This window comes from Drosophila ficusphila, unplaced genomic scaffold, assembly GCF_018152265.1.
Source record: "Drosophila ficusphila isolate 14025-0441.05 unplaced genomic scaffold, ASM1815226v1 contig_198, whole genome shotgun sequence".
NCBI lineage: Eukaryota > Metazoa > Arthropoda > Insecta > Diptera > Drosophilidae > Drosophila > Drosophila ficusphila.
Window position 1 is genome coordinate 6,042,506 of NW_025064092.1, and position 21,242 is coordinate 6,063,747.

General features: G+C 43.5%; 7 protein-coding genes across 8 annotated transcripts; 4 read left to right on the forward strand and 3 right to left on the reverse strand.

Moving 5' to 3' along the window:
- Window positions 1-1,002: 1,002 nt before the first annotated feature.
- Window positions 1,003-2,794, reverse strand: LOC108088661 (acylphosphatase-1). The gene has a single exon (XM_017186589.2). It carries the CDS (start codon window positions 1,413-1,415, stop codon window positions 1,128-1,130), a length of 288 nt encoding a protein of 95 aa, XP_017042078.2. The 5' UTR covers window positions 1,416-2,794; the 3' UTR covers window positions 1,003-1,127.
- A 110-nt stretch (window positions 2,795-2,904) lies between these two features.
- LOC108088660 lies at window positions 2,905-9,638 on the reverse strand. The gene is made up of 3 exons (XM_017186588.2): window positions 9,448-9,638; window positions 3,383-3,500; window positions 2,905-3,319 (listed from the first exon to the last, which is right to left on the reverse strand). The coding sequence occupies exons 1-3, from the start codon at window positions 9,487-9,489 to the stop codon at window positions 3,102-3,104; spliced, it is 378 nt and encodes a 125-aa protein (XP_017042077.1). The 5' UTR covers window positions 9,490-9,638; the 3' UTR covers window positions 2,905-3,101.
- A 210-nt stretch (window positions 9,639-9,848) lies between these two features.
- LOC108088658 (U3 small nucleolar RNA-associated protein 6 homolog) lies at window positions 9,849-12,118 on the reverse strand. Its single transcript, XM_017186585.2, has 4 exons — window positions 11,931-12,118; window positions 11,572-11,875; window positions 10,320-11,504; window positions 9,849-10,254 (listed from the first exon to the last, which is right to left on the reverse strand). Exons 1-4 carry the CDS (start codon window positions 12,020-12,022, stop codon window positions 10,021-10,023), a joined length of 1,815 nt encoding a protein of 604 aa, XP_017042074.1. The 5' UTR covers window positions 12,023-12,118; the 3' UTR covers window positions 9,849-10,020.
- A 42-nt stretch (window positions 12,119-12,160) lies between these two features.
- LOC108088659 (chromobox protein homolog 1) lies at window positions 12,161-13,751 on the forward strand. Its single transcript, XM_017186587.2, is given in 3 exon segments — window positions 12,161-12,254; window positions 12,350-12,656; window positions 12,658-13,751. Coding segments are annotated over 2 exon segments (729 nt in total). The 5' UTR covers window positions 12,161-12,254; window positions 12,350-12,485; the 3' UTR covers window positions 13,216-13,751.
- Window positions 13,752-13,833: 82 nt separating this feature from the next.
- Window positions 13,834-16,697, forward strand: LOC108088657 (anaphase-promoting complex subunit 4). 2 transcript variants are annotated; one of them, XM_017186583.2, is made up of 5 exons: window positions 13,834-14,046; window positions 14,111-14,753; window positions 14,813-14,989; window positions 15,045-15,207; window positions 15,265-16,697. In XM_017186583.2, exons 1-5 carry the CDS (start codon window positions 13,935-13,937, stop codon window positions 16,495-16,497), a joined length of 2,328 nt encoding a protein of 775 aa, XP_017042072.1. In that variant the 5' UTR covers window positions 13,834-13,934; the 3' UTR covers window positions 16,498-16,697. The 2 variants fall into 2 exon arrangements, with proteins under 2 accessions (XP_017042072.1, XP_017042073.1); XM_017186584.2 differs by having other exon boundaries at window positions 14,813-14,983.
- Window positions 16,698-16,812: 115 nt separating this feature from the next.
- LOC108088574 (pre-rRNA-processing protein esf2-like) lies at window positions 16,813-17,700 on the forward strand. Its single transcript, XM_017186423.2, has 2 exons — window positions 16,813-17,196; window positions 17,254-17,700. Exons 1-2 carry the CDS (start codon window positions 16,869-16,871, stop codon window positions 17,637-17,639), a joined length of 714 nt encoding a protein of 237 aa, XP_017041912.1. The 5' UTR covers window positions 16,813-16,868; the 3' UTR covers window positions 17,640-17,700.
- Window positions 17,701-17,887: 187 nt separating this feature from the next.
- Window positions 17,888-21,190, forward strand: LOC108088605 (T-complex protein 1 subunit beta). Its single transcript, XM_017186491.2, has 4 exons — window positions 17,888-17,999; window positions 18,848-19,537; window positions 19,764-20,391; window positions 20,454-21,190. Exons 1-4 carry the CDS (start codon window positions 17,997-17,999, stop codon window positions 20,738-20,740), a joined length of 1,608 nt encoding a protein of 535 aa, XP_017041980.1. The 5' UTR covers window positions 17,888-17,996; the 3' UTR covers window positions 20,741-21,190.
- Window positions 21,191-21,242: the final 52 nt, after the last annotated feature.

Consider the following 21,242-nt stretch of genomic DNA (forward strand, 5'->3'; position numbering starts at 1 on the left):
ATATATACATATATATCCGAGGGAACCACAGTCGTTTGACGATGAAGTCAACGTCGCCGCACAGGTTAATTTTCCTCAATTTTGCGGCTTTTTCGCATATAGGTCGAGTCCATTCCTGATGTGCTTAGATACACAAAGAAAAAAAAGGGTATACTACTTTTTAATGATATTTCAATGCAAGTTTTTGTGAGTAAATGTATATGCTTTATTTGTTTCTTATAAAAGTGATCCGAATAATACTCGAACTCTGATGAATCTTTTACTTTCAGCTAATATCTGCAATACACTTTTCACAGAATTTTTTTGCTGTGTACCTTATAGACAAGCAGATAGCTGGCTACCTGTTGCACACACACATTCGGGTAATGGCCGTCCGCAAATTGACCCATAAAATTGTAGCGTTGCTTGGGCCATGATAGATTAGCCGGCCATATATCATTGCAGATACATTATCTGCAAGATACGGCGGCCAAAGGGGGAGTTCGGGGGCTCATCGGCAGTCGAATCCGCGAGTGCATAAATAACCATCAGCGGTTGTGTGTTCCGAGTTGGCTTGGAACACCTCGATCGTGTCGGCTGGTCGGCGATCATGTCTCCGATTTGAATGCCAAGCAGCCGGGAACATCGGCGAACTATCGCTATATCCATCCGATCCGATTCGATCGATTGGCGGCGGCCACAAGGTTATCCCCCCAACCCCCTCCTCCGAATATCATTAGCTTATTGGTCACGATCGGCCCTAGAACAAAACAAACCGTGAAGGAGGAGGAACCATTGGAGAGCTCACGGCTCATTTGGGGAATTGCATAAATCGCTCGCCCAATCATACAATTTCATAATGATCCCATGGAAATTCCTGCCTTTCCACTGCGTATTTTCTATGAGAATTTGCAGCTTTCTAGTTGCAACAATCCCTAATCCTTTACACCTTAAAAATACATTTTTAGGCACACAAGTTTATTTTACAATAATTTCCATTTGAAATATAAATCTCATAAGAACTTCTTTTAGTTCTGGAATATTTCTTTGCATGCATTGAATGTTGGCAAATGATAATTTACTAAAAGATAAAAAACACCTCTAACATAAGCGGTTTGTATTTGCTGGTATTATAATTTTGGCCTGATCTACTTCTGATCCACTTTAATTTCGAATGTCTTGTAGGTGTACTCCTTGATGACCTTCAGGTTCTTGATGATGAACTCCTTGATGGCCTCCACATACTCGGCGGCTGCGAGGATCAGCTTCTTGAAGGCGTCGATGATCTTGCCCTCGCCCTCCAGGTGTCCCTTGAACTTCTCGTCCGAAACCTGGCTGATGAATCCCCGGAGACCCATCACTTTCGCCTGGGCGACGGCGAACAGCTGGAAGGCCTCCTTGGGAACCTTGCCGCGGATCTCAAAGTCACAGCCCATCAACTGATCGGCTTCCCCCTTTTTCCGGCCATTTCGGGCTAATTTACTTGCAAAAAAAAGAAGAAGAAGAGGGAATCCGAGTACTAGTGTGTGTGTGTGTGTAGGTGAGATGGATGTAATTTATTTGCCGCCAAATGCTCAATGAACTTGGCAGCAAAGTCGCAGCCATCGGCGACCCTGACTTTGAACCCCGGGCTCCGATCGTAATTGCCTCCAATTATCGTGTACCATAATCGCCGCAAGAAATCAGCACCAGGTTACATTCCCAGCAGCATTAAAAGTAACGACGCCAAACAAATTAAGACCTCTTAGAGACTCAGCAAAAAATTATTACTAAAAAAAAGAATAGCTAAACAACTACAACAACAGGAAAAAAAATAAGAGGGGGAATGAAGTTCCCACAGCGAATTAAAATATAAACAAAAGTAAATATAAATCACAAGGCGGTTTCAAGTCTTTGGCGGCATGTGCATCTGTATCTTTGTATCTTTGTGTCTGTGTATCGCTGTATCGCTGTATCTCGGCAGCTCCGTATCTTTGCATCCGTATATCTGGCATCCGTATCTAAAAGCGATCTATCTCGACTTTATTCTTCCGCGGCTCTGCCGTCAAAACAGGCACCTCCTTCCGTCTGCCGTCGTCGTTGGTTTTTATAATTTTTTTCACAGAGTTGTCATGCGGATGATAAGAAATAATTAGAAATTAAATAAATTGCTCGATTATAATAAGCTTGTAACACGGCAACAACACAGCAGCGGGAAAGAAAGTTCTCCCCAGCGAAAAGCAACGAACACACAATGCTCTGCACTTCAGACAACATGTATACAACATGGATATTCTCTGTTGCTAAAATATACAAATTCTGTTTAGTATTCCCTGAGCTTTAAGCAACTTCCCCAAGAATCGTAACTTAATTTAAATATACAAGTTATCAGCTTTAAAGTAATTGTATTAAAGTAAGAAGCTGAGAAATCAACATTTTGAAACCATTTATTTTTATCAAAAGTTTTTAAGAGACAATTGGAGTTGAAGCAACACATACAAATAGCCACAAAGTATGTTGATTTTATTTCCTGATTTTGGAATGAATTTTCTTTTGGGACTGTTACACAAATGGAGCTGAGGAGCTGGTGCACTCCAGTTGACCGATCTCTGGAAATGGGAAATGGAAAGTGGAAAGCGGAAAGCGTCGGAGTTGACAACCTTTTGGCGGATTAAAATCGCAATTTGAATCGCAGCAAGAGGGATTTTGCAACAGTTGGCACGTGACGTCAGGCCTGCCACTTTTTTTCTTTTTTTGTATATTTTGTTGTACTTTTTTCGTTCCCAGAAACTCAGCCCTCCGGCAATTATGGCCCATTATCCCGGATTCCGGAGAGCGGGGACCGGGGATCGGGGATCAAGCGCGGGGGGCAATTATGGTGATGTAAGGCATGGGCAGATGTTGTGAGTTTAGCATACTATATAATAACCACAGATAGCTGGCATGTATGTGTGCATATACATGTATATATTTAATGGATTCCTGTAAATAATCTGCGTGCGTATATCTGAGATTAGCTTAGGACACGTATAAAACTATACACAGAGAAAAAAAAAACGCTTGCATATACAATAGATTCTTGGTTTCTACACATGAGTTATTCGAATTGGGGGAATAAAAAAAAGGCATTGGAAGAACGATCTTTACGTCCTGCAGATGCAGAGGGTGTCCAGCAGGAAGACGGCCGCGTTGATGATCATCAGGGATCCGGCTCCGATGGCCTGGCGCTTCCTCTCCGGAGTCGGCGAGAATCCGTGCCACTCGTCGATGACCAAAGCTCCGGAGGCCACAAAGAGCAGGCAGCCAATCAAGGCAATCAGCGCATTGAGCCGCTTCTCCACCAGCGAGTTGATCACGTGTCCTGCAAGGAAGTCAGGCTGATTTTTAGGATCCCCAAATCAATAGTGCCATCAATAATACTTACCGATCAGCAGAACGCCGCAGATGATGGTGAAGCCTCCGATTGTTCCGGCCACGATGATCGGGTACTTGGTCATGTTGCCCACCGTCTCGTACAAAACAATGCAGGCGATAGCGATGGCCTAAAAAGTTGTGAAAAGAAAGGTAATCAACAAAATTATATAGCAATTAATTAGGCTTCTAACACTTAGAACTTTATTTCAATTAAGTACCTCTTTTTCTATGGTTTTTTTTGCTGTAACGTTCCCAAAATCAGACTCACAGGTAAAATTTCAAGAGTTTTGTGCAACTTATTAGAAAAGCTAACAATCCACATCTCTTTCCAACTTATTTAAAAAAAACATGCACAATTTTTTTGTAAGGGCTAGCATCACATTTTTTTTACAAAAAATGGTAAAAAAAAAATGTCCAGTTTTGAATGCCAGCCGATTAGGGTTCTATTTACAAGCTCAACGAGGTATGACAATCCAAATTCGGATAATTTATTTATTTATTTAAAAATAAATAATTAACTTATTTGGACAAAAAATCCACATTTTTTTCGAAAATTCACAAAACAACATTTCTTTTCTGTGTTGAATGCCAATCGATTAGGAGTTTTATTAGGAGTTTAACGAAATAGTACACCATGTATTTGAAACATTTTTTCCGAGATTTAAACAAAAAAAACATAGATTTTCGAGTGTTTTCGGCTTTTATCTAAAATGAGAAATGGTGGTTTCCACTTTAAATGTAGGTTATTTATGAAAATAATTTCATGTTCAAAACATTCTGCATTTTATCTGACAATTGTTTAAGCGTCAATTGTTTTAGAGCCCAGCACAACGAAAATATCTCCCACAAAAATAGCGGCGTTGGCGAGGTTCAAGATGCCGGTGACCAAGAGGACTTCCTTCTCCTTTTCCGATGTGCAGTAATATAGCCACTGGTCCAGGATAACGGTACCCGTGGCCACGAATAGGATAAAGCCGCCGCCCGAGAAGAGAATATCGATGCGTTTGTCGATAAGAGATCCCCCGACATGACCTGAAAAATATCCACCACGTGAAAGGGAACGGAATTCTGGAGTTCCAAGGATGCGGATTTACCTGTTGCCATTATAAAGCAAATGATCAGGTAACCGATCAGGGTTCCAAAGACCACGATGGCCTGTCTGATAATGGTGAGATCCGATATGGTCTCGATCAGCACAATGTTCGTGACGATGAAGACCTGGGATTTAAGGACTCTATACTCAACAAATCAGACAAATGAACAAAATCACAGACGAACAATTTCAGACAAGGAAAAAGTGGCACGCGGACAAATAAATATAAAGTTTAGAGGAAAAAGAATACAGAAAGCGATAGATCTCAGCCAATTTACAAAACAAACTATATCATGGAAAGAACATTCCAATATTTTATCTCCCCCTTGAAACGCAATTAATCACGTTTGCCTAAAACTAAAAGCTCTGCAAAAAAATCAAACTGATTATTTTAACTGCGCCATGTACTTAATGGCTTTTATTTCTGGCCATATGCTTCGTTACTCCGTTCTTTGGTTTTATGTTTTTGTTTTTTGTGTGAGCCAAAAACAACCGGAAGTGTCGTCATTAAAGCCTACGACATATAGGCGCCAAAAACCTTTGAAGTATGGCTAACATAAGACACCAATAATTGCTTATTTCAAATAAAAGAATTCATTAAATATGTTGAAGGTTTTATTTATATTATTATTTAATTAGTTTTACTAATGTTACATATTGATAATTTAAAACCTTTTAAAACATTTCCCGTTATGGGGGTTTCTTAAATGTTCGAAATGTTTTACTTTCCTAACCTAAATCATAAATTCAGAGAGTCACTTGAACTGCCCGTCACATCTTTAGCCAACAGAAGCCACTCCATATATCACCATATAGCGAAAGGCGGCAAAAGCTGCGGAATTAATTGGACAGCCACAAGCCCATTTGCTTATCGAATATGAAAATTATTTCGCTATTGCCGGGCGACCAAAAATGACAGCGACAGATATTGGGCTTTATGGCGATAAGTTGAGGGGCCATCGAGGGCCAATACGCGACAGTGGGCTATCGCTAAGTGCGACACACCCGTTGGCAATCAATCAATTAGCCGACGACCCTGCTAATTGGTTTTCGAGAAACGAGAAATGGGAAACGAGAAACGAGAAAGGAACCTCGCCGCGGGATGCAGACTGAAACCTTGTTGACATTGTAATGCAAGGAGGCCAGGAGCAATAGGTCATTAGGTCATTAGTCTTCCAAAGCGGGGGAGTATTGTAAACAAACGCCATATCCATATCCGTATCCATATCTTAATGCGCTAGCTTTTCCCGTTCATTTGTTTATGGAACGCTGTATACATACATTTCCCTTTCCCCCCGCCATTATCTGTGTCAATAATTACCAAATGTTATTTATACTCATACATATAGTATGTCTATATATATTTCGTGTGCGGCTCCTTTATTGTTTAATTGTCACGCCCAGAAATCGGAGGTGGGAAAATAAGCCCAATAGCGACATCAGCACCCAAATAATCGCGAAATTCGAGGAAGGAAATCTCAATAATGGCGCCTTTATTTGGGGAGTAATGTTCTTTTGTGCCATTTGCTTTGGGAAAATGCTGATCATAACTATTCGTAATGGCTAAGCAGATGGTTTTATGGCTATTAAGATTGTCATAAGGCTAAATCTTAAGTTATTATCATTACAAAATAGCTAAATTTGAAGGCTACTACATATTATTTCATATTAAATTAAAAGAACAGAAGTTTCTTTCAAAATGACAAAACTTGTTGTGTATTCTTTTGTTTCTATACATTTATAAAACTGAAACGAAAAACCCATTAAAAGCTGGTAAACATTTGGACAACTATTTGTCTTTACGGTTTGCAATAACAAAGTAGAATCAACGTTTTCCGCGAATTATCTCAACTATGAAATGAGCTTCCGTATGACTAACACTTGTTTACTTCTGATGGTTCATACAATTTACACATTATATTGCTATTGCCAGCTACAGAAACACCAGTTGATTGGCGAAAATGCCTGGGGAAAGCCCAGGCCACGCCCCCAAAAAGCCAGAACGTCGAGTTGTTGGCCAAAAATAGTCACCGTTTGACAGAAATGAAGCCAAAAACCCATTTCGCGTGAAGCTCCGGCAAAGCCGTAGATCAATTTTATTTTCAATTGATATCGTTAGTATGGGCCATTCATTATCCGGCCACCTGACGTGCCATTGACTTTTGGCCAAGAGGCGGGGGGAGTGGCGGAAAGCAAAAAACAAAAAAATAAAGAAAAAGGCGGGCAAGCCGCGCACAAATCAATTAAACAAATTTTCAGAAAAACGGTGGATAGAAAAAAAAACAACAAAAACAAAATAAACAGTGAATGCGCCATCCCGATTTGCAGTTAAAGCATTTATTAGCCCGTAAAAATATTTACGAGCCAGTTGCCAGTTGCCAGTGGCCAGAATTCGGCGAGGGGGAAAACATCGAAGGCGAACACAATAGGCCGCGTTGTTATCTCCCGACAGTTCTAGGCGGTTCACCCACCCAGGAGACAAATATTTGACCAGTATTATTTGCCCATTTGCCCATTGGGTTCTCACTCCTGCCAAGAATAGTTTAAGGCCAGGAAAAAATAACAGCGGTTGGCCAGATAATCAAGGAACAGCCAGAGCCCAATTAGCCATTCCAAAGGCGATATTCATTGTTTACTCAATGCAACCGACCGACCTTTTTCGGCCGGAGCACATGGCGTATGCGTAATGCGTGCCAGATTTTCAGCTTTTGTTTTGGCCATGTGCACGATGATGTCATCGCTGATAGCCGATGATCTTGGCTGCACCGGAAAAAAAAGCGTCTCCTTCGACCGGATGTTCAATACATTATGTTTTGATTTTTTTTTTTTTTTTTGAGTTCCTCGAAAATATTTTCTAACCCTCCTTTCTTGTCTCTCGGCTTCTCAAGTTAATTTATGGATTTTTTTTTATATTATTATATAAACAAAGTATTTTAATTGTACTTTAACTGTGCACATTTGGTTTTTGGAAAATGCCCACTTTAATTCAAATAAATTCAGTGAAATTAGTTCAAAATGTATTCATATTTTCTACAGTGTACCTATTTTCCTAATGTTGATTAGTAAGTGCAATCGGCGAACGTGATTGCACGCCTGGCCCATAAAGAAGGTGTGTTCGGATCGGATTCGGATTCCGATCGGGTCGGATCAAACGGACAGACCTGATCCGCATCAAAATAAGTTGTGTTGAGTGCCAGGAAAGTGGGTCGCATTGCAGCGATGTTGTCATCGCGAAAAGGCGCAGCTGACTCATTTCCCGGGAGCCGGGGTTCAAGATAGATCGAATGCCTAATATATTATAAAAATAATATTAATGGAGACTATATTGTACAAATACATATGTGAAGAAAACACACTCCTATCAATTCGAGTGCAACTTGTAAACGATGTTGATGCGGGGATTCGTGATAAGAAATACAGCTCATATAAATAAAAGAGAAAATATTTACAGTCTTTACGAATTTTCGACTGAGCTTCTTTGACTGATCGCTGTGCTGATAAATTTGTAAAATAAACAAGCTCGCCTTAAACCAGATGTCTCAGCAGTGCAAATAAATATTTGTTGCATATAAACATCTGCTTCCAATAACCGATTTTAACAGATTTTAACAGATTTTATCATCCACATTATTCTGAATATACTGCAAAAACCTTAAATGGCATTTAAACCCGTATATATTTTCTGCCTATCAATTTGTTAAACAAAAAGTGCTGTCGGTCAATAACTGATTAAACGTGGAGACAGAAAGACAGCCTTATAGATAATAATTAATTATGACAAATCGATTGATATCTTGTAGACATCATGTGAAGCTTTCCTTGACTCGTTGCAAAATGACGATGTACTCTATATGTTTCAGCTTTATCTGTTGATTAGCTCTCTTTCAAGCTCGCAGAATCGCTGCAATGATGTCATATCAAGCTTGGACCAAAAATAAACCTTGGCTTATATACGCTTAATTAAGGCGCAACAAAATATTAAATTGACAACAAACATATAAATATATCTTCAAAATAAGCCGCCAAGCCCGGGACTTGCAATTTTCAAAGTACAACTGACTTTTGCAATTTGCCAAGCAATTACCTTTAGTAAAACACACCTGAAAATTGGAAAAAAGTAAAAAAAAAAAAAAAGAGGAAATTTGCAAAGCAAAACGCTATTGAAAAGAATGATCTAATGTCGGCATCAAGTTCGGCTATTGTTGCTTTTTTTTAGCACGCAAATAAATGCGGCTGGGAACCCCGAAAAATAAAAGAATTCTAGGGAGGGGAGGTCATGACATCATTGAGTCGAGAGCACGCATTAATCCAAGACCTACGCACCCAATAAATTCAGAAAAAAGAGTAACCGAGTCTATGAAGTCATAGTTGTTCTGTTGTGATCCCAAGATCCGGTTACTCTTTTCATCTTTTTTTCAAGACCTGGACAAAAGACAACAACAACAGAAATTCTAGAGACGCAACAGGAAATTGATTAATTTTAGGGAAGGAGAAGAGCAGACGCTTACAAAAAAATAAAGGAAAACATTGTATACAGTCAGCATTTTTAATTCGCATCTGCAGCTGCCACAAAGAAAATTTGAACTTGATTCCATGAGGCAAACCTTTGTTTCTACTTTTTTTAAACCATTATTTTCTACAGGGATTTTAAATTTTAAAATTGAATCTTGTTAAGAATCATTATTCAAAAGGATCAGATTTACCAATTTAAATATTTTTGTATTTATAATTTTACTGCACATAAAACGAAAGAAAAATATTAATTCTTACTTTAATGTTTATCTTTTAAAACTCTAAATAAAATGTAACTGAAAAAAGTTACTCTTAATGATTTTTATCCGCTTCATTGTTTATTATTTGTTTTTTTCTGAGATAGTTAAAAAACTAATCCTAAATTCCAGCTGCTCTAGACTTTTATTAAATGTACTTAATATTTAAGCACATTTGAAGTTGAAAGATGATTTTTTAATTCAATTACTTACCAGCTCAATTATTTTCAGCAACAGGCGATTGTTGAATTCCATGGTGCTCGATTGAGATTTCGCTTTCGTTGGACTTAATTTGATGGGATCGAATCGGATCGGATCGGATAGATAATACGGTGGATTCCTGGTGCGTGTTGATTCCACGGAGAGCGCAAGTGAACAGTCGTCGGCGTTCGCGTTCAAACTATGGTGGAATATCTATAAGGTGGTCGGAACGGAGTGCGAGTGAAACCGGAATAGAGTGTGTGGCATTAGTCAATCACCCCACCATTGGTTGTTGTCTGTGAATGTTAGTCAAACTCTTCCGCTAGAGGCGCTTTTTCAACCTGGTTAAATAAGTTAACATAATTTGTAAAATTAATAATAAAGGCAGCTACCTATTGTATTGGTTTTTTTCAGGTTTTTTTTTGCTTTGTTTCATTATATCTTTAAACAAGTTTTTTATATATTATATTAAATGTTTATCTTAATTATTTACAACACTCTTCAAACTAAAATCGACTAACTATATATAGCGTAGAGGCTTGACTTAGGAAGTATGTAAAAAAAGCAAGAATCCTATCTTAAGTTTTAACCAACTACGGAGGCGCCCACATAGGCCAGGGCGCGCTCCGCCTCAAAGGCGGGAACGTATTGGGGCTCCAGGGTGGTGAGGGCCCGCTGGGCAAGTAGCGAGATGTTTTTCGTCTCACCGTGATCCCGCTCGAAGGTGAGGTACTCCACCCAAACGCGCGGTTCCGTTTTGCCGAAATAGCACGCCATGAAGTCGTAGCACATGCGCCAGTACTTTAAACTAGCTTGATCCTGCAGAAGAAAAATAATGAAGTGTGATTATCGGTTTGTAAACAAGTTGAAAGAAAGCAACTCACGCGAACTGCCACACTGGACTCTAGCTGGACCATCTGGCGGTGCAGCCCCAGTGACATCGGTGGCTGGATGGCCAGCTTGGCGTACTCCTTGCGCGCCTCATCCATGGATCGCTCCTGCCACAGATAGCGCAGGTAATCAGAGCGCAGCTCAGCAAACTCTGGAAAAGCAGACTTGCAGGCGAGGCCGTAGATCTCGTCCAGCCGACGTGCACCCAAGCTGTCCTGCCGCGTGCGATAATACAGAATGACATTCCGCCACAACGGCAGCGCTTCACTACCCATGCTCTTCTGAATCTTGTTAAATAGCTCGTAGATCAACGGCTCACTCTCGCTCTGAATGTGCGTGGCCAACAGGAGTTCGTACATCTCTACGGAGGAATCGTTCTTCAGGGCCTCTGTAAGTATGGTGACAGCTGCCTCTCTTCCTGTGGGCGCAGTGCAGAGCATCTTCCTCAGGATGGAATAGTGCCGCACACCCATCATTTGTGAACGATGGCCCGCCTGGAGAGCATCCGCCAGGCACTGCTGCTTGAGTATTCGCTCCGTTTTTCCATCGGTATTCAGCGCCAGCATGGCATCCAAGTACAGGTTCCACATCTCCTGCGTTTGCAGCTCCTCCACGGCGGATTTATAGACCGTGACGCAAAGCTGAATGCGCCGCTTTAGAGAGCGGGCATTGACTGAACGAGATTTTTTGCTGGCCGGCTCCTCGTCACTGGTATCCAGCTCCTCCTCCTCCAAGTCGCCCAGGTGAAAGCCGCGCAGCTCGCGCTGGGCAAGCAAGTCCCACAGACCGGGCTCCCTTGGAAACTTCTCCTGCATATCGTCGATTATCATGCGCTGCAACTTGCCCGTCAGCTCCTGATGATCCTCACAGGTCTCTAGGAGCTTTACGAAGTAGTCCAGCTTAGTGATGTTAGCCATGCTATTGCGGTAGACTGCCTCCACGCGTTCCAATTTAATATCCTGTTCGGAGAGCGTGTTCTCGGCCAGATTACGCTCATCGCTAGCCAGGGCAGCCTCTTTGAGCATTATATCGAAAAAGCACTTGTTGAGTGTCACAGAATCTGGATGACGCTGCAAGCCGCGCAGGAGGATGTCCTTGACGCGGTCGATATTCAGCCGGTTGAACTCGTACAGCCACAAAGCGGCGTCCACCCAATAGTCCGCCACATCGCCATGGTACTGTAGTTGGGTAAGGAATTGCACATGATTAAAATCTGTGAAAGTGAGCAGACCGGCGAATACCCACCAGCAGCATCTTTTCATAGATGCCAGCCACCTCGACGGGATTAGACTTTTTGCTGAACTTGATCCAGTTGCTCCATAGCCTTTTATCGTGGTTGAACTTGCCGAGAGCCTCTCTGTATAGGCGCATGATCCGAATGGAAATAGAGTTCTTTAGGCCGGTCAACTTAACGTGCATCTTCTTCTCCTTTTCCACAATCGTTGTGTGCATTTGCTTCTCGTAAAGAATGAACTCCAGATAATCGGTGATGGTCTGGTGACTCTTGTTGATCTTAAGAAACAGACGTTCGCGCCGACCAACGATTTCTCTGCAAGATTTAGGAATGAAAGGAGTGCAATCTTTAAAATTTTGTGTGGAACTACCTGACTTGATCTGCCGTGAATACGTTGTAGTTCTTCATCTGCTCATACTCCGGCAGCAGGCGCTCCTGCATCTCAGCTATAAACTCGCCCATTTTTGCTTAGTTTTTACAAATAAGGTTTTAATTATATTGTTTATTTCTTTGTAAGCGAGCGCACGTGCAGCACAACGGCCCGTTATCGATAATAGGGCCGATGACTATCGGTATCAGCTAGGGATGGCAAACAGCTGTAGTCAATCAAAAAAAGTATAAATCTAATTGACACAATACAATTCAAATTTTACAGCATAAATTGTACAATTTGAAGTGAACTGACGTCCGAACGGTAAGCATGGAAAATTGAATATAACGATTTTCAGCATTTTAACCTTTTATTCACCTGCGCAATGCACCTGACTTTGTTGTGTTCTTTGCCGATAGTCTGCAATCAAGGAGTTGTGCATCTCTGTGAGCATCTTATTCTTCTTCTTCTTATATAGTTAAGAATTGCACGTCTAAATTTAATAAGACGCCAAGGAAATTAAACAGACATTTCAAATAACAAATAATCAAAAACATGGCCGAATTCTCAGTGGAACGTGTGGAGGATAAGCGAATGGTAAATGGGCGCGCGGAGTACTATCTAAAATGGAAGGGCTATCCACGCAGCGAAAATACTTGGGAGCCGGTTGAGAATCTCGACTGTCCCAATTTGATTGCGAACTTCGAGGAGTCGCTAAAGAACAACAAAAAAGGAGGCCAAAAAGCGCCCGTCCACATCCTCCGCACCGGATTCGATTCGCGGCAAGCGAAAGAGCTTTCTGGAGGACGACAACGAGGAGCAGAAGAAGCTGATCGGCTTTGAGCGCGGTTTGGAGCCCTCGAAAATTCTAGGCGCCACCGATGCGTCGGGCCATCTAGTGTTCCTGATGAAGTGGAAGGGCAGCGACCACGCGGACCTGGTGCCCGCCAAGCTAGCCAACATCCGCTGTCCCCAGGTTGTCATCCAATTCTACGAGGAGCGCCTCACCTGGCACACGGGCTGTGGCAACGGGAACAACGATAACTCCGGCAATATGGGCTCCTCCGGCGGCATGGGCTCTAGCAGTGCCGCCGGAGACGATACAGCTCCAGGCAGCGTAGGCACTACCGGCGGCGGCAGCAATGCCGATGGCGGGGACGATGATGAACAGGAGCAGGAAGCAGAACCGGCCAGTCCAAACGGCAGCATCAACCAGGACGAGAACGCCAAACCTGAGGAGAGCAGCGAGCTGGACAACAACGGCCAGCCGGATGCTGATGACTAATAGGGAGGATTTAGCAGCTTTTGTAGATGCGTACAGGACACATCTACAAAACCATACGATATATACATATATGGTAGCGTAGCTCTTGAGTTAACAGTATATTTTACTGACGTTCTGGCGGAAAACCGCATTAGAATATAAGTTTTTTTTTTCTGTTTTATAAAACGCAGTGTAAAATACAATTGTCCTGGCGTACATGTTCCGTACGTGTACATACATATGTTAAAAAAAGGACGAAACCGAGAAGCGGCCAAGGGATCTTGGGATCCTGACTAAGCCGAAAAACATGTTTTGACCACTGTAAAATAATAAAATTTAAATATTTTAAACAGAAATTAAAAATATATTCCTGTTGAAGTAAAAGACGCCATCTGTGGTGCACGCCTGGCTACCTTTTTTCTAGGATTTCTGATTATATGAATGTGAGGTTATTTATCCTTAATTCACCCTTAATTTAAATCTCATTAAACAATAATGAAAAATGTAACATTTTGTAAATGGTTAATATACAAATTTATGTATCTAAAAATAAAAAGTAATTATACTCAAACTAAAAAGCTTAAAAACCCCGTCAACTTATCAGTTTTTTTTTTACTCACCCCTGTATTATCGATAACAGTCAGCACTCAAAACGACTTCGATAGGCGCCGGCAAAGTGTAAAACAAACATTCTTCAATTGAATAGAATATTTGATGCGAGCGAATCCTAGCGTTAAAAGATGGCCCAAACGAGCTCCATGAAGCTGCTGGGCGCCCGAAACATGTCCTGTATTGTGGAGCGCATGGAGTGGAACAACAAGATGGATCTGATTGCCTATGGAACGGAGAAGGGTAAGCATTTGCCGCAGCAAATTTGAAATAAAGAAAGATTTACATATGTATATTTTTTGATCAGGCGAGGTGGTTATCCAGCGGCTGAACTGGCAGAAGATCGTCACCTTTCCCACGCCTGGCGAGGATGTGCGGGTGCGCTCCCTCAGCTGGCAAATGGACGAAACCCTTCTGGCCGTGGGCTACAGCAATGGAAAGGTGGCGCTTCTAGACGCCGAAAGCGAGACTATTATTTCCGGCCTGATCTACGAGGACGACATCAAGAAGGTCTACTTCAGCAAGGCCATTAACTCGAAGGAAAGCCTTGACACCTATACCTGCAATGCAAAGGACAAGCACCGCAGGTTCCTGCCTAAACTGCAGACACTGACCAACATCGATCCCTGCCTAAAAACATTGGACCAGAAATCCTTTCCCAAGGGATCGCCATGCTTTCTGGTGGTAATAATGCGCAGCGGGAAAGTGCACCTACTGCTCCTCGGCGCCCTGCAGGCGGGAAGCATTGATCTCACACAGCACATCCTGCATCCGGAGCAGTTCGACGTGTACGATGTGCGACTGAACGGGGACTTTAATGCCATTTACGCTCTGTTGCGAGACGGACAAGAGCTCAAGATGCTGCACTTTCACAATCAGGTGCTGCAAGAGTGCATGGCACCCATGCTGGAACTGGCAACCCATTGTGCCCACATTTTGGAAACCAAGAAGTATTAATATGCCTCAATATTTTGAATGTTTATTAATTTTCTTTATATATTTGGCACAGCTATATAAATGACACACAGCAATGCTTGACGGAGGCCTGGGAAACCGTTCAGCTGGAGATGGACAACAAGCTGACCAAGTACGCTAATTCCCAGCCCTACGGACTGATATCCGCCCACTTTCTGGAGCTGCACGTCTTCGGGTTCGCTACCTTTGAGGTAGAGGAGTTTTTGTTCGAGTGAGTGGTGTGCTTATCGGTCGAGCGGCATGCTAATAAGTCCAACTATTTCTAGAACTCTGTCCGAGAAGGGTTTTAAGAAGATTTCGAACTCTGTGGACCTTAGTTTGAGCAACCTGCAAAGTCTGGTGTTTAAGCAACTAAACGGATCGGCCGTCAATATGTTTTATTTCCTCAACACGATCGCCGGATTCGGACGCATGTCGCACTTCTTTGAGGTCGGTTGCTGGTGATTCTTTGTTAAACGTGTAAAGCATCTTCAACTTGTTTTTCAGTCTCTAATTTCTCCAGATGTGGCCAATGAGGCGATGCGAGCCTGCGGAGCTTTTGTTCTCAAGGTCCACGAACTGCAGCGAACGATTGACACTTTGGTGTACGACATGAAGCTCTTTCACGCGTGGATGATATTCACAATACTCCGTTTGTCCCATCAAGAGATTCCCGATGACCTTGTGCTTACCGAGGAGGAGAACATTGCCATGGCGGACTTTCTGTGCGCCATGGAACCAGAAATGGAGGAACGAAGTGATGACGAGGAGGAAATGGACCCGCTAGCTGCCACGCCGCCACCGGCTCGCAGCAAATTCAACCTGGAGCGAGTAGGCCAGTATCTGGACAATGCATACTTGACTCAACCGTATCCCAAGGATCCCACTCAGCTGTGGGAAGAGATGGTGGCCGAGAACGAATGCCTGAGCCACTGCAAACTGTTTGTGCCGCACGACAAGAATCTGTCCCTTGTGCAGCAGCGCGACAAGATGTTCAATGCCATCGATGCGGTGTTCCACAAACCAACGGAGAGCATAAGCGGTAGTTTCAAGCTCTCCTCGGCGGTCATATGCGGCGATCTACCACCCATGGAGCCCGGTGAGGGTCTGAAGGATCGAGAGTTCGTGACCTGCAGCTATTATGTCAACGAAGTATCCAAAAGTGATATGTTGGCGTGCACCATCAGCTGGCAGGAGGCCATGATCCTGGAGGTTAGCCGAGCGGGGGATTGTCTGGTGCGCTGCACACGAATACAACTACAACCGGGGATGTTCACGCCGTCCGTTCACGAGGATTACTACAACCTGATCTTTGTCGATTTACAGTTCTACAACGAATCCTCGCTTTCGATGCTGGCCCAGAGTACGCAATCAATGCCAGGCAGTCGTCCACATAGCTACTTTATACAATTTTCACTCAGTGCGGCAAGAAATCAATGCACCCAGCACCAAATGGGTCCACTGGTAAAACTAAAGGACGCCACTGTGACGCATAGCATCCATGACATTCTCGATAGCGCCACCTTTAAAGGATTGGACGGAGTTTGCGAGATGCTAGCTGTCTCGGGTAGCCGAAAGGTGGCCACCGTACTCTCCGATCGCAAACGCAAGATGACCATTTTTGAGATGGAAATCGAGGAGGAGGAAGACGATACCGAAATGTCGCAGGCCTCGTTTCTGGAAATTAGCAAGGAGTCTGTGCTCGCGGGCGTTGCAGATTCTGAAAAACCAGATGCGTAGTTAATTCTGTTTTTTGCTTGAAATAAGACAGAAATTCAAATTCATTGAAACGGATAAAAGAGTGATAAATTAAAAATTACATTTTAAATTATTCGTATAATTAAATAATATAATTACATATTTCTATGGAAACAATGGCTAATTATATGTAGACTTCTCTATTCTATTTTGTTGAGAATAAACCCCTCTTTATTTAAAAACTAAGTTTTCTACATTTTTGAATTCGATGTGTTGATAGGCGATACACCTTTCTGCCTCTAAAAAACTCTAGCCAACTTATCGATAAAATACCAAGCTGTAGCCTTAAAAAAGCAACGCGAACTTCCATCCCTAATAGCGTGGATCTGGTCCCCACGAGAACCCAAAATAATATGCAGAAAATTAAAAAGAAAACAAAACCAAAACCCAAACCTGTTCCGATGGAAGTGGAGGAGAGTGAACCGGAAGACACGCCCTCAAATGAACCACAACCGGAGGAAAAGGACCCCGAGGATCCGAATGCCTCCGACGACGACGATGAAATGGACCTGGCTAACTTTAAAGTCAGCTCCAGTTCATCCGCTCCCACAAAGAAACGCAAAAAGGGTATAATTTACATATCCAATATTCCCAAGCACATGAATGTGACGCGCCTGCGGGAAATCCTAGGCGAGTACGGAACCATAGGAAGGGTTTATCTGCAGCCGGAGAAACTGTCTAGTGAGTTTCACAAACGAAAAGTTAGTTTCTGAATTTAATACGAACCTATTCTCTCAGGTGCCAAGGCCAAGAAAAACAAACGGAAGCATTACAATATCCACTTTACTGAGGGCTGGGTAGAGTTTGAATCAAAGCGTGTGGCCAAGCAGATCGTTCCCCTGCTGAACAACAAACAAATCTCCACGAGGAAGAAGTCGCAGTTCTTCGACTCATTGTGGAGCATGAAGTACCTGCCTAGATTCAAATGGGTGCACCTTACCGAGCGCATGAACTACGAGCAGGCGGTACACAAGCAACGCCTTCACACGGAGGTCTCACAGGCCCGCAAAGAGACCACCTTCTTCCAGAACAACCTCGATAAGAGCGAGTTCCTCAAAAAGCAAGCGAAGAAGGCCAAAAAAGCCGAAAGGAGCCAGGCCGCCAAGGCTGAGACTGAGGCTTGAGTCCTCGTTAGACTGTTGTATCTTTGTTTACCTGATGAGAAATATATTTTAATTAAGCATATTCTTTACAAGTCAAATTCTTATCGTTTTTTTAACCAACAATGTATTTTAAAGTTTCCGCTCCTTAGAGTATCGATAATTATCAAAAAAAATCCGGCTCAAAAAAAATAAATTCCAGCTATTTTTTTTAGTATATTGCTCGATAACAACTATTTGGTAAGTTCTTCGATTCAGAAAAATCAAACGCCTTTTTACGACTCGGTCACACTGCATTCCACCATTTTCTTTGTCGCTTTGTTGCGCCCGTGTGGTATTCGAAAATTCTGTGATCAAAAACCGACTAATTACACATAGAAAATGGTAAATTTTAAACGAACAACTAAGCATTTCGTATGGTTTTCGGTGCGGTCGAGCGGCGCCGAGTGAATTCGGGGAGTTTTCATTGATAATTCCGGTCAATTCGGCGTTTTCATTTGCCGGGTGTGTGACTCGCAAGCCATTTTGACAGGCGGCTTTGCACGTGAGCTATGGATTCCCGATTTGGAATCCAATTCCAGAAAGTTCTTCTCCTGACCACGGGATCTAAAGAATCCAGAGCTGCATTTCTATTTTTGGGCACAATTGGATCGACTAGCTAACGCAGAACCTTCCAGATGCATTGCACGCTGGTTCTGCGGCCGATGAATCACTTTGTGCCGCTCTCTCGCCTTCCATTTTTTGGGGGTTAGGTCGAGCCGATATGGCTGCACGGAGAGAAAATCATAACAACATATATATATTCCATATCTTTTCGATCCTAAAACCCCATCTGGTTTGCAGCTGTTATACGTTTTTTTTTTCAATTCTGTGTGCCATAGTGATCATAAATCAAAGCCATATGCATTTGACAATACAATTATTATCTGTTAAAATTAAAGTGCCCTATTGACATTCAGTTAAAAGTGTTTTAAGCACTAACAGATATTATTTCCGAAATAAACAAATAAACACACAATTATCTTCCAAGATATTTTATTTGATCTAAAAACATCGAAGAAATTTCTAACGCGACATGACAGGTTTTTATGACTAAATGTCTTGACTCTGTGACTAAGTATTATTGAATTTATAAGTGTAAGGGTTCTTTTAGAGGCAAACTCTTGAGACAACCTTAAAATAAAGCTAGTGATCTATCCTGAACTCACGAATTACTCCAATTTGTCTTGCAGGAGATGTCCTTGAATCCCGTGCGCGTGCTCAAGAATGAGGCGCAGGAGGAGAAGGCCGAGATGGCCCGCTTGTCCTCGTTCATTGGCGCCATCGCCATTGGGGATCTGGTGAAGAGCACTCTGGGCCCCAAGGGCATGGACAAGATCCTGGTGGCCACCGGTCGCAATGCCGGCCAAGTGGAGGTGACCAACGATGGTGCCACCATTCTGCGTGCCGTCGGTGTCGACAATCCGGCCGCCAAGATTCTAGTCGATATGTCGCGTGTCCAGGACGAGGAAGTCGGCGATGGCACCACCTCGGTCACCGTTTTGGCCTCAGAATTGCTGCGCGAAGCGGAGAAACTAGTCGAGCAGAAGCTGCACCCACAGATCATCGTCTCTGGATGGCGTCAGGCCACCCAGGTTGCTCTGGAGGCGCTCACCGCTGCTGCCCAGGACAATTCGTCTAGCAACGAGAAGTTCCGCAACGATCTGTTGAACATTGCCCGCACCACGCTCTCCTCGAAGATCCTGCACCAGCACAAGGACTTCTTCGCCAATCTGGCGGTGGATGCCGTTCTGCGTCTGAAGGGCTCCGGCGAGCTCAAGTCCATACAGATCATCAAGAAGTCGGGCGGCACTCTGGGTGACTCCTTCCTCGACGAGGGCTTCCTGCTGGACAAGAAGCCCGGTGTGCACCAGCCGCAGCGTGTAAGTGTTGCCTTCGTTTCGTTCGGTTAACAGTGATCCATCATCTGCTGTCTTTCAAAGCGTCAAGATGACTGTGAGCTATGTGGATTTGACTTCATATCACAGCCATTTTGACGAGTTTGGCGGACAGCCTCAGCATCGAGGACTCTTTGAGGGGGTCCGAATGAAATTTAATTCGTGCCCGATCATCAGATCAAGCTAATTATTGGCTTTTCCCCCCGCACAGATTGAGAATGCCAAGATCCTGATTGCCAACACGCCCATGGACACCGACAAGATCAAGGTGTTCGGCAGCAGCATCAAGGTCGATTCGCTGGCCAAGATCGCCGACTTGGAGATGGCCGAGAAGGAGAAGATGAAGGAAAAGGTGGACAAGATCCTGAAGCACCAGTGCAACGTGTTCATCAACCGCCAGCTGATCTACAACTATCCGGAGCAGCTGTTCGCCGATGCCCAGGTCATGTCCATCGAGCATGCCGATTTCGATGGCATCGAGCGTCTGGCCTACTGCACCGGCGGCGAGATTGTCTCCACCTTCGAGAATCCCTCGCTGGTGAAGCTGGGCGAGTGCGATCTGATCGAGCAGGTGATGATCGGCGAGGATACGCTGCTGCGCTTCAGCGGCGTCAAGCTGGGCGAGGCCTGCACCATCGTGATCCGCGGTGCCACCCAACAGATTCTGGACGAGGCTGATCGTTCGCTGCATGACGCCCTCTGCGTACTGGCAGCCACTGTCAAGGAGTCGCGCATCATCTTCGGTGGCGGCTGCTCGGAGGCCCTGATGGCCAACGCCGTGCTAAAGAAGGCCGCCGAGACACCCGGCAAGGAGGCTATCGCCATCGAGGCTTTTGCTCGTGAGTTTGGATTATGAGCTGCCCTGAACTGGGAATGCGAACTGAACATGTTTTTATTACAGGTGCCCTGCTGTCTCTGCCCACGGCAATTGCCGACAACGCCGGCTACGATTCCGCCCAGCTGATCTCGGAACTGCGCGCAGCCCACGCCCAGGGTAAACAGACTCTGGGTCTGGACATGGAGCTCGGCAAGGTGGCCGATGTGCGCGAGCTTGGCATCACCGAGTCCTTCGCCGTCAAGCGCCAGGTGCTGATGTCCGCCTCCGAGGCTGCCGAGATGATCCTGCGCGTGGACAACATCATCCGGTGCGCTCCGCGCCGACGCGTTCCCGACAGGGGCTACTGCTAGGCGTGCTTAAGTATTCTTGTTCTAGGATCCTATTTTTTTTATTTACGAACCTCTCGTTTAACATCATCGCTAATCTTACACGTTTTGTTTACACTAATAACCAACACACCCCACACATTAGCATTTATATTACACTCCCCACTCGGACGGAATCGCACACTTTCTCGCTAAATTTGTCTTTCGTGTAATTCTTTCACCTAATTGTTAAACAAATTGATATGTTGCAAGCCGAGCTTTCGATTCGATGAGTGGATAAGGGCGATCAAACAAAAACAAAAACAAAAAACATTTCAAAAATGTCTAAAACTTCATCAAACCAACAAATAAACAAACTTGTAAATGAATACAATTTTTGTAAACATTTGATGTGCGCAAATTGATGACCGACCATTAAACAGCAAAGAAAAAATGGAAATAAATGATAATATATTTATGCTTAACAAAACTAAACGGAATCTGTTTCTTTTTATTTATAACAATGGCGTTTTTCAATCTCCCAGGA

Coding starts and splice junctions, on each gene's coding strand:
- LOC108088661 (XM_017186589.2), bottom strand. CDS start 1,415: ATGGGCTGTGACTTTGAGATCCGCGGCAAGGTTCCCAAGGAGGCCTTC.
- LOC108088605 (XM_017186491.2), top strand. Junction 19,538..19,763: donor GTGTGCACCAGCCGCAGCGT/GTAAGTGTTGCC, acceptor CCCCCCGCACAG/ATTGAGAATGCCAAGATCCT. Junction 20,392..20,453: donor CGCCATCGAGGCTTTTGCTC/GTGAGTTTGGAT, acceptor TTTTTATTACAG/GTGCCCTGCTGTCTCTGCCC.
- LOC108088660 (XM_017186588.2), bottom strand. CDS start 9,489: ATGGAATTCAACAATCGCCTGTTGCTGAAAATAATTGAGCTG. Junction 3,501..9,447: donor TGCTGAAAATAATTGAGCTG/GTAAGTAATTGA, acceptor ACAACTTTTTAG/GCCATCGCTATCGCCTGCAT. Junction 3,320..3,382: donor CTGCGGCGTTCTGCTGATCG/GTAAGTATTATT, acceptor ACTTCCTTGCAG/GACACGTGATCAACTCGCTG.
- LOC108088658 (XM_017186585.2), bottom strand. CDS start 12,022: ATGGGCGAGTTTATAGCTGAGATGCAGGAGCGCCTGCTGCCGGAGTAT. Junction 11,876..11,930: donor TTCACGGCAGATCAAGTCAG/GTAGTTCCACAC, acceptor TAAATCTTGCAG/AGAAATCGTTGGTCGGCGCG. Junction 10,255..10,319: donor AGTCCAGTGTGGCAGTTCGC/GTGAGTTGCTTT, acceptor TTTCTTCTGCAG/GATCAAGCTAGTTTAAAGTA.
- LOC108088657 (XM_017186583.2), top strand. CDS start 13,935: ATGGCCCAAACGAGCTCCATGAAGCTGCTGGGCGCCCGAAACATGTCC. Junction 14,754..14,812: donor CACATTTTGGAAACCAAGAA/GTATTAATATGC, acceptor TATTTGGCACAG/CTATATAAATGACACACAGC. Junction 15,208..15,264: donor GCATGTCGCACTTCTTTGAG/GTCGGTTGCTGG, acceptor CTTGTTTTTCAG/TCTCTAATTTCTCCAGATGT.
- LOC108088574 (XM_017186423.2), top strand. CDS start 16,869: ATGCAGAAAATTAAAAAGAAAACAAAACCAAAACCCAAACCTGTTCCG. Junction 17,197..17,253: donor GCAGCCGGAGAAACTGTCTA/GTGAGTTTCACA, acceptor CTATTCTCTCAG/GTGCCAAGGCCAAGAAAAAC.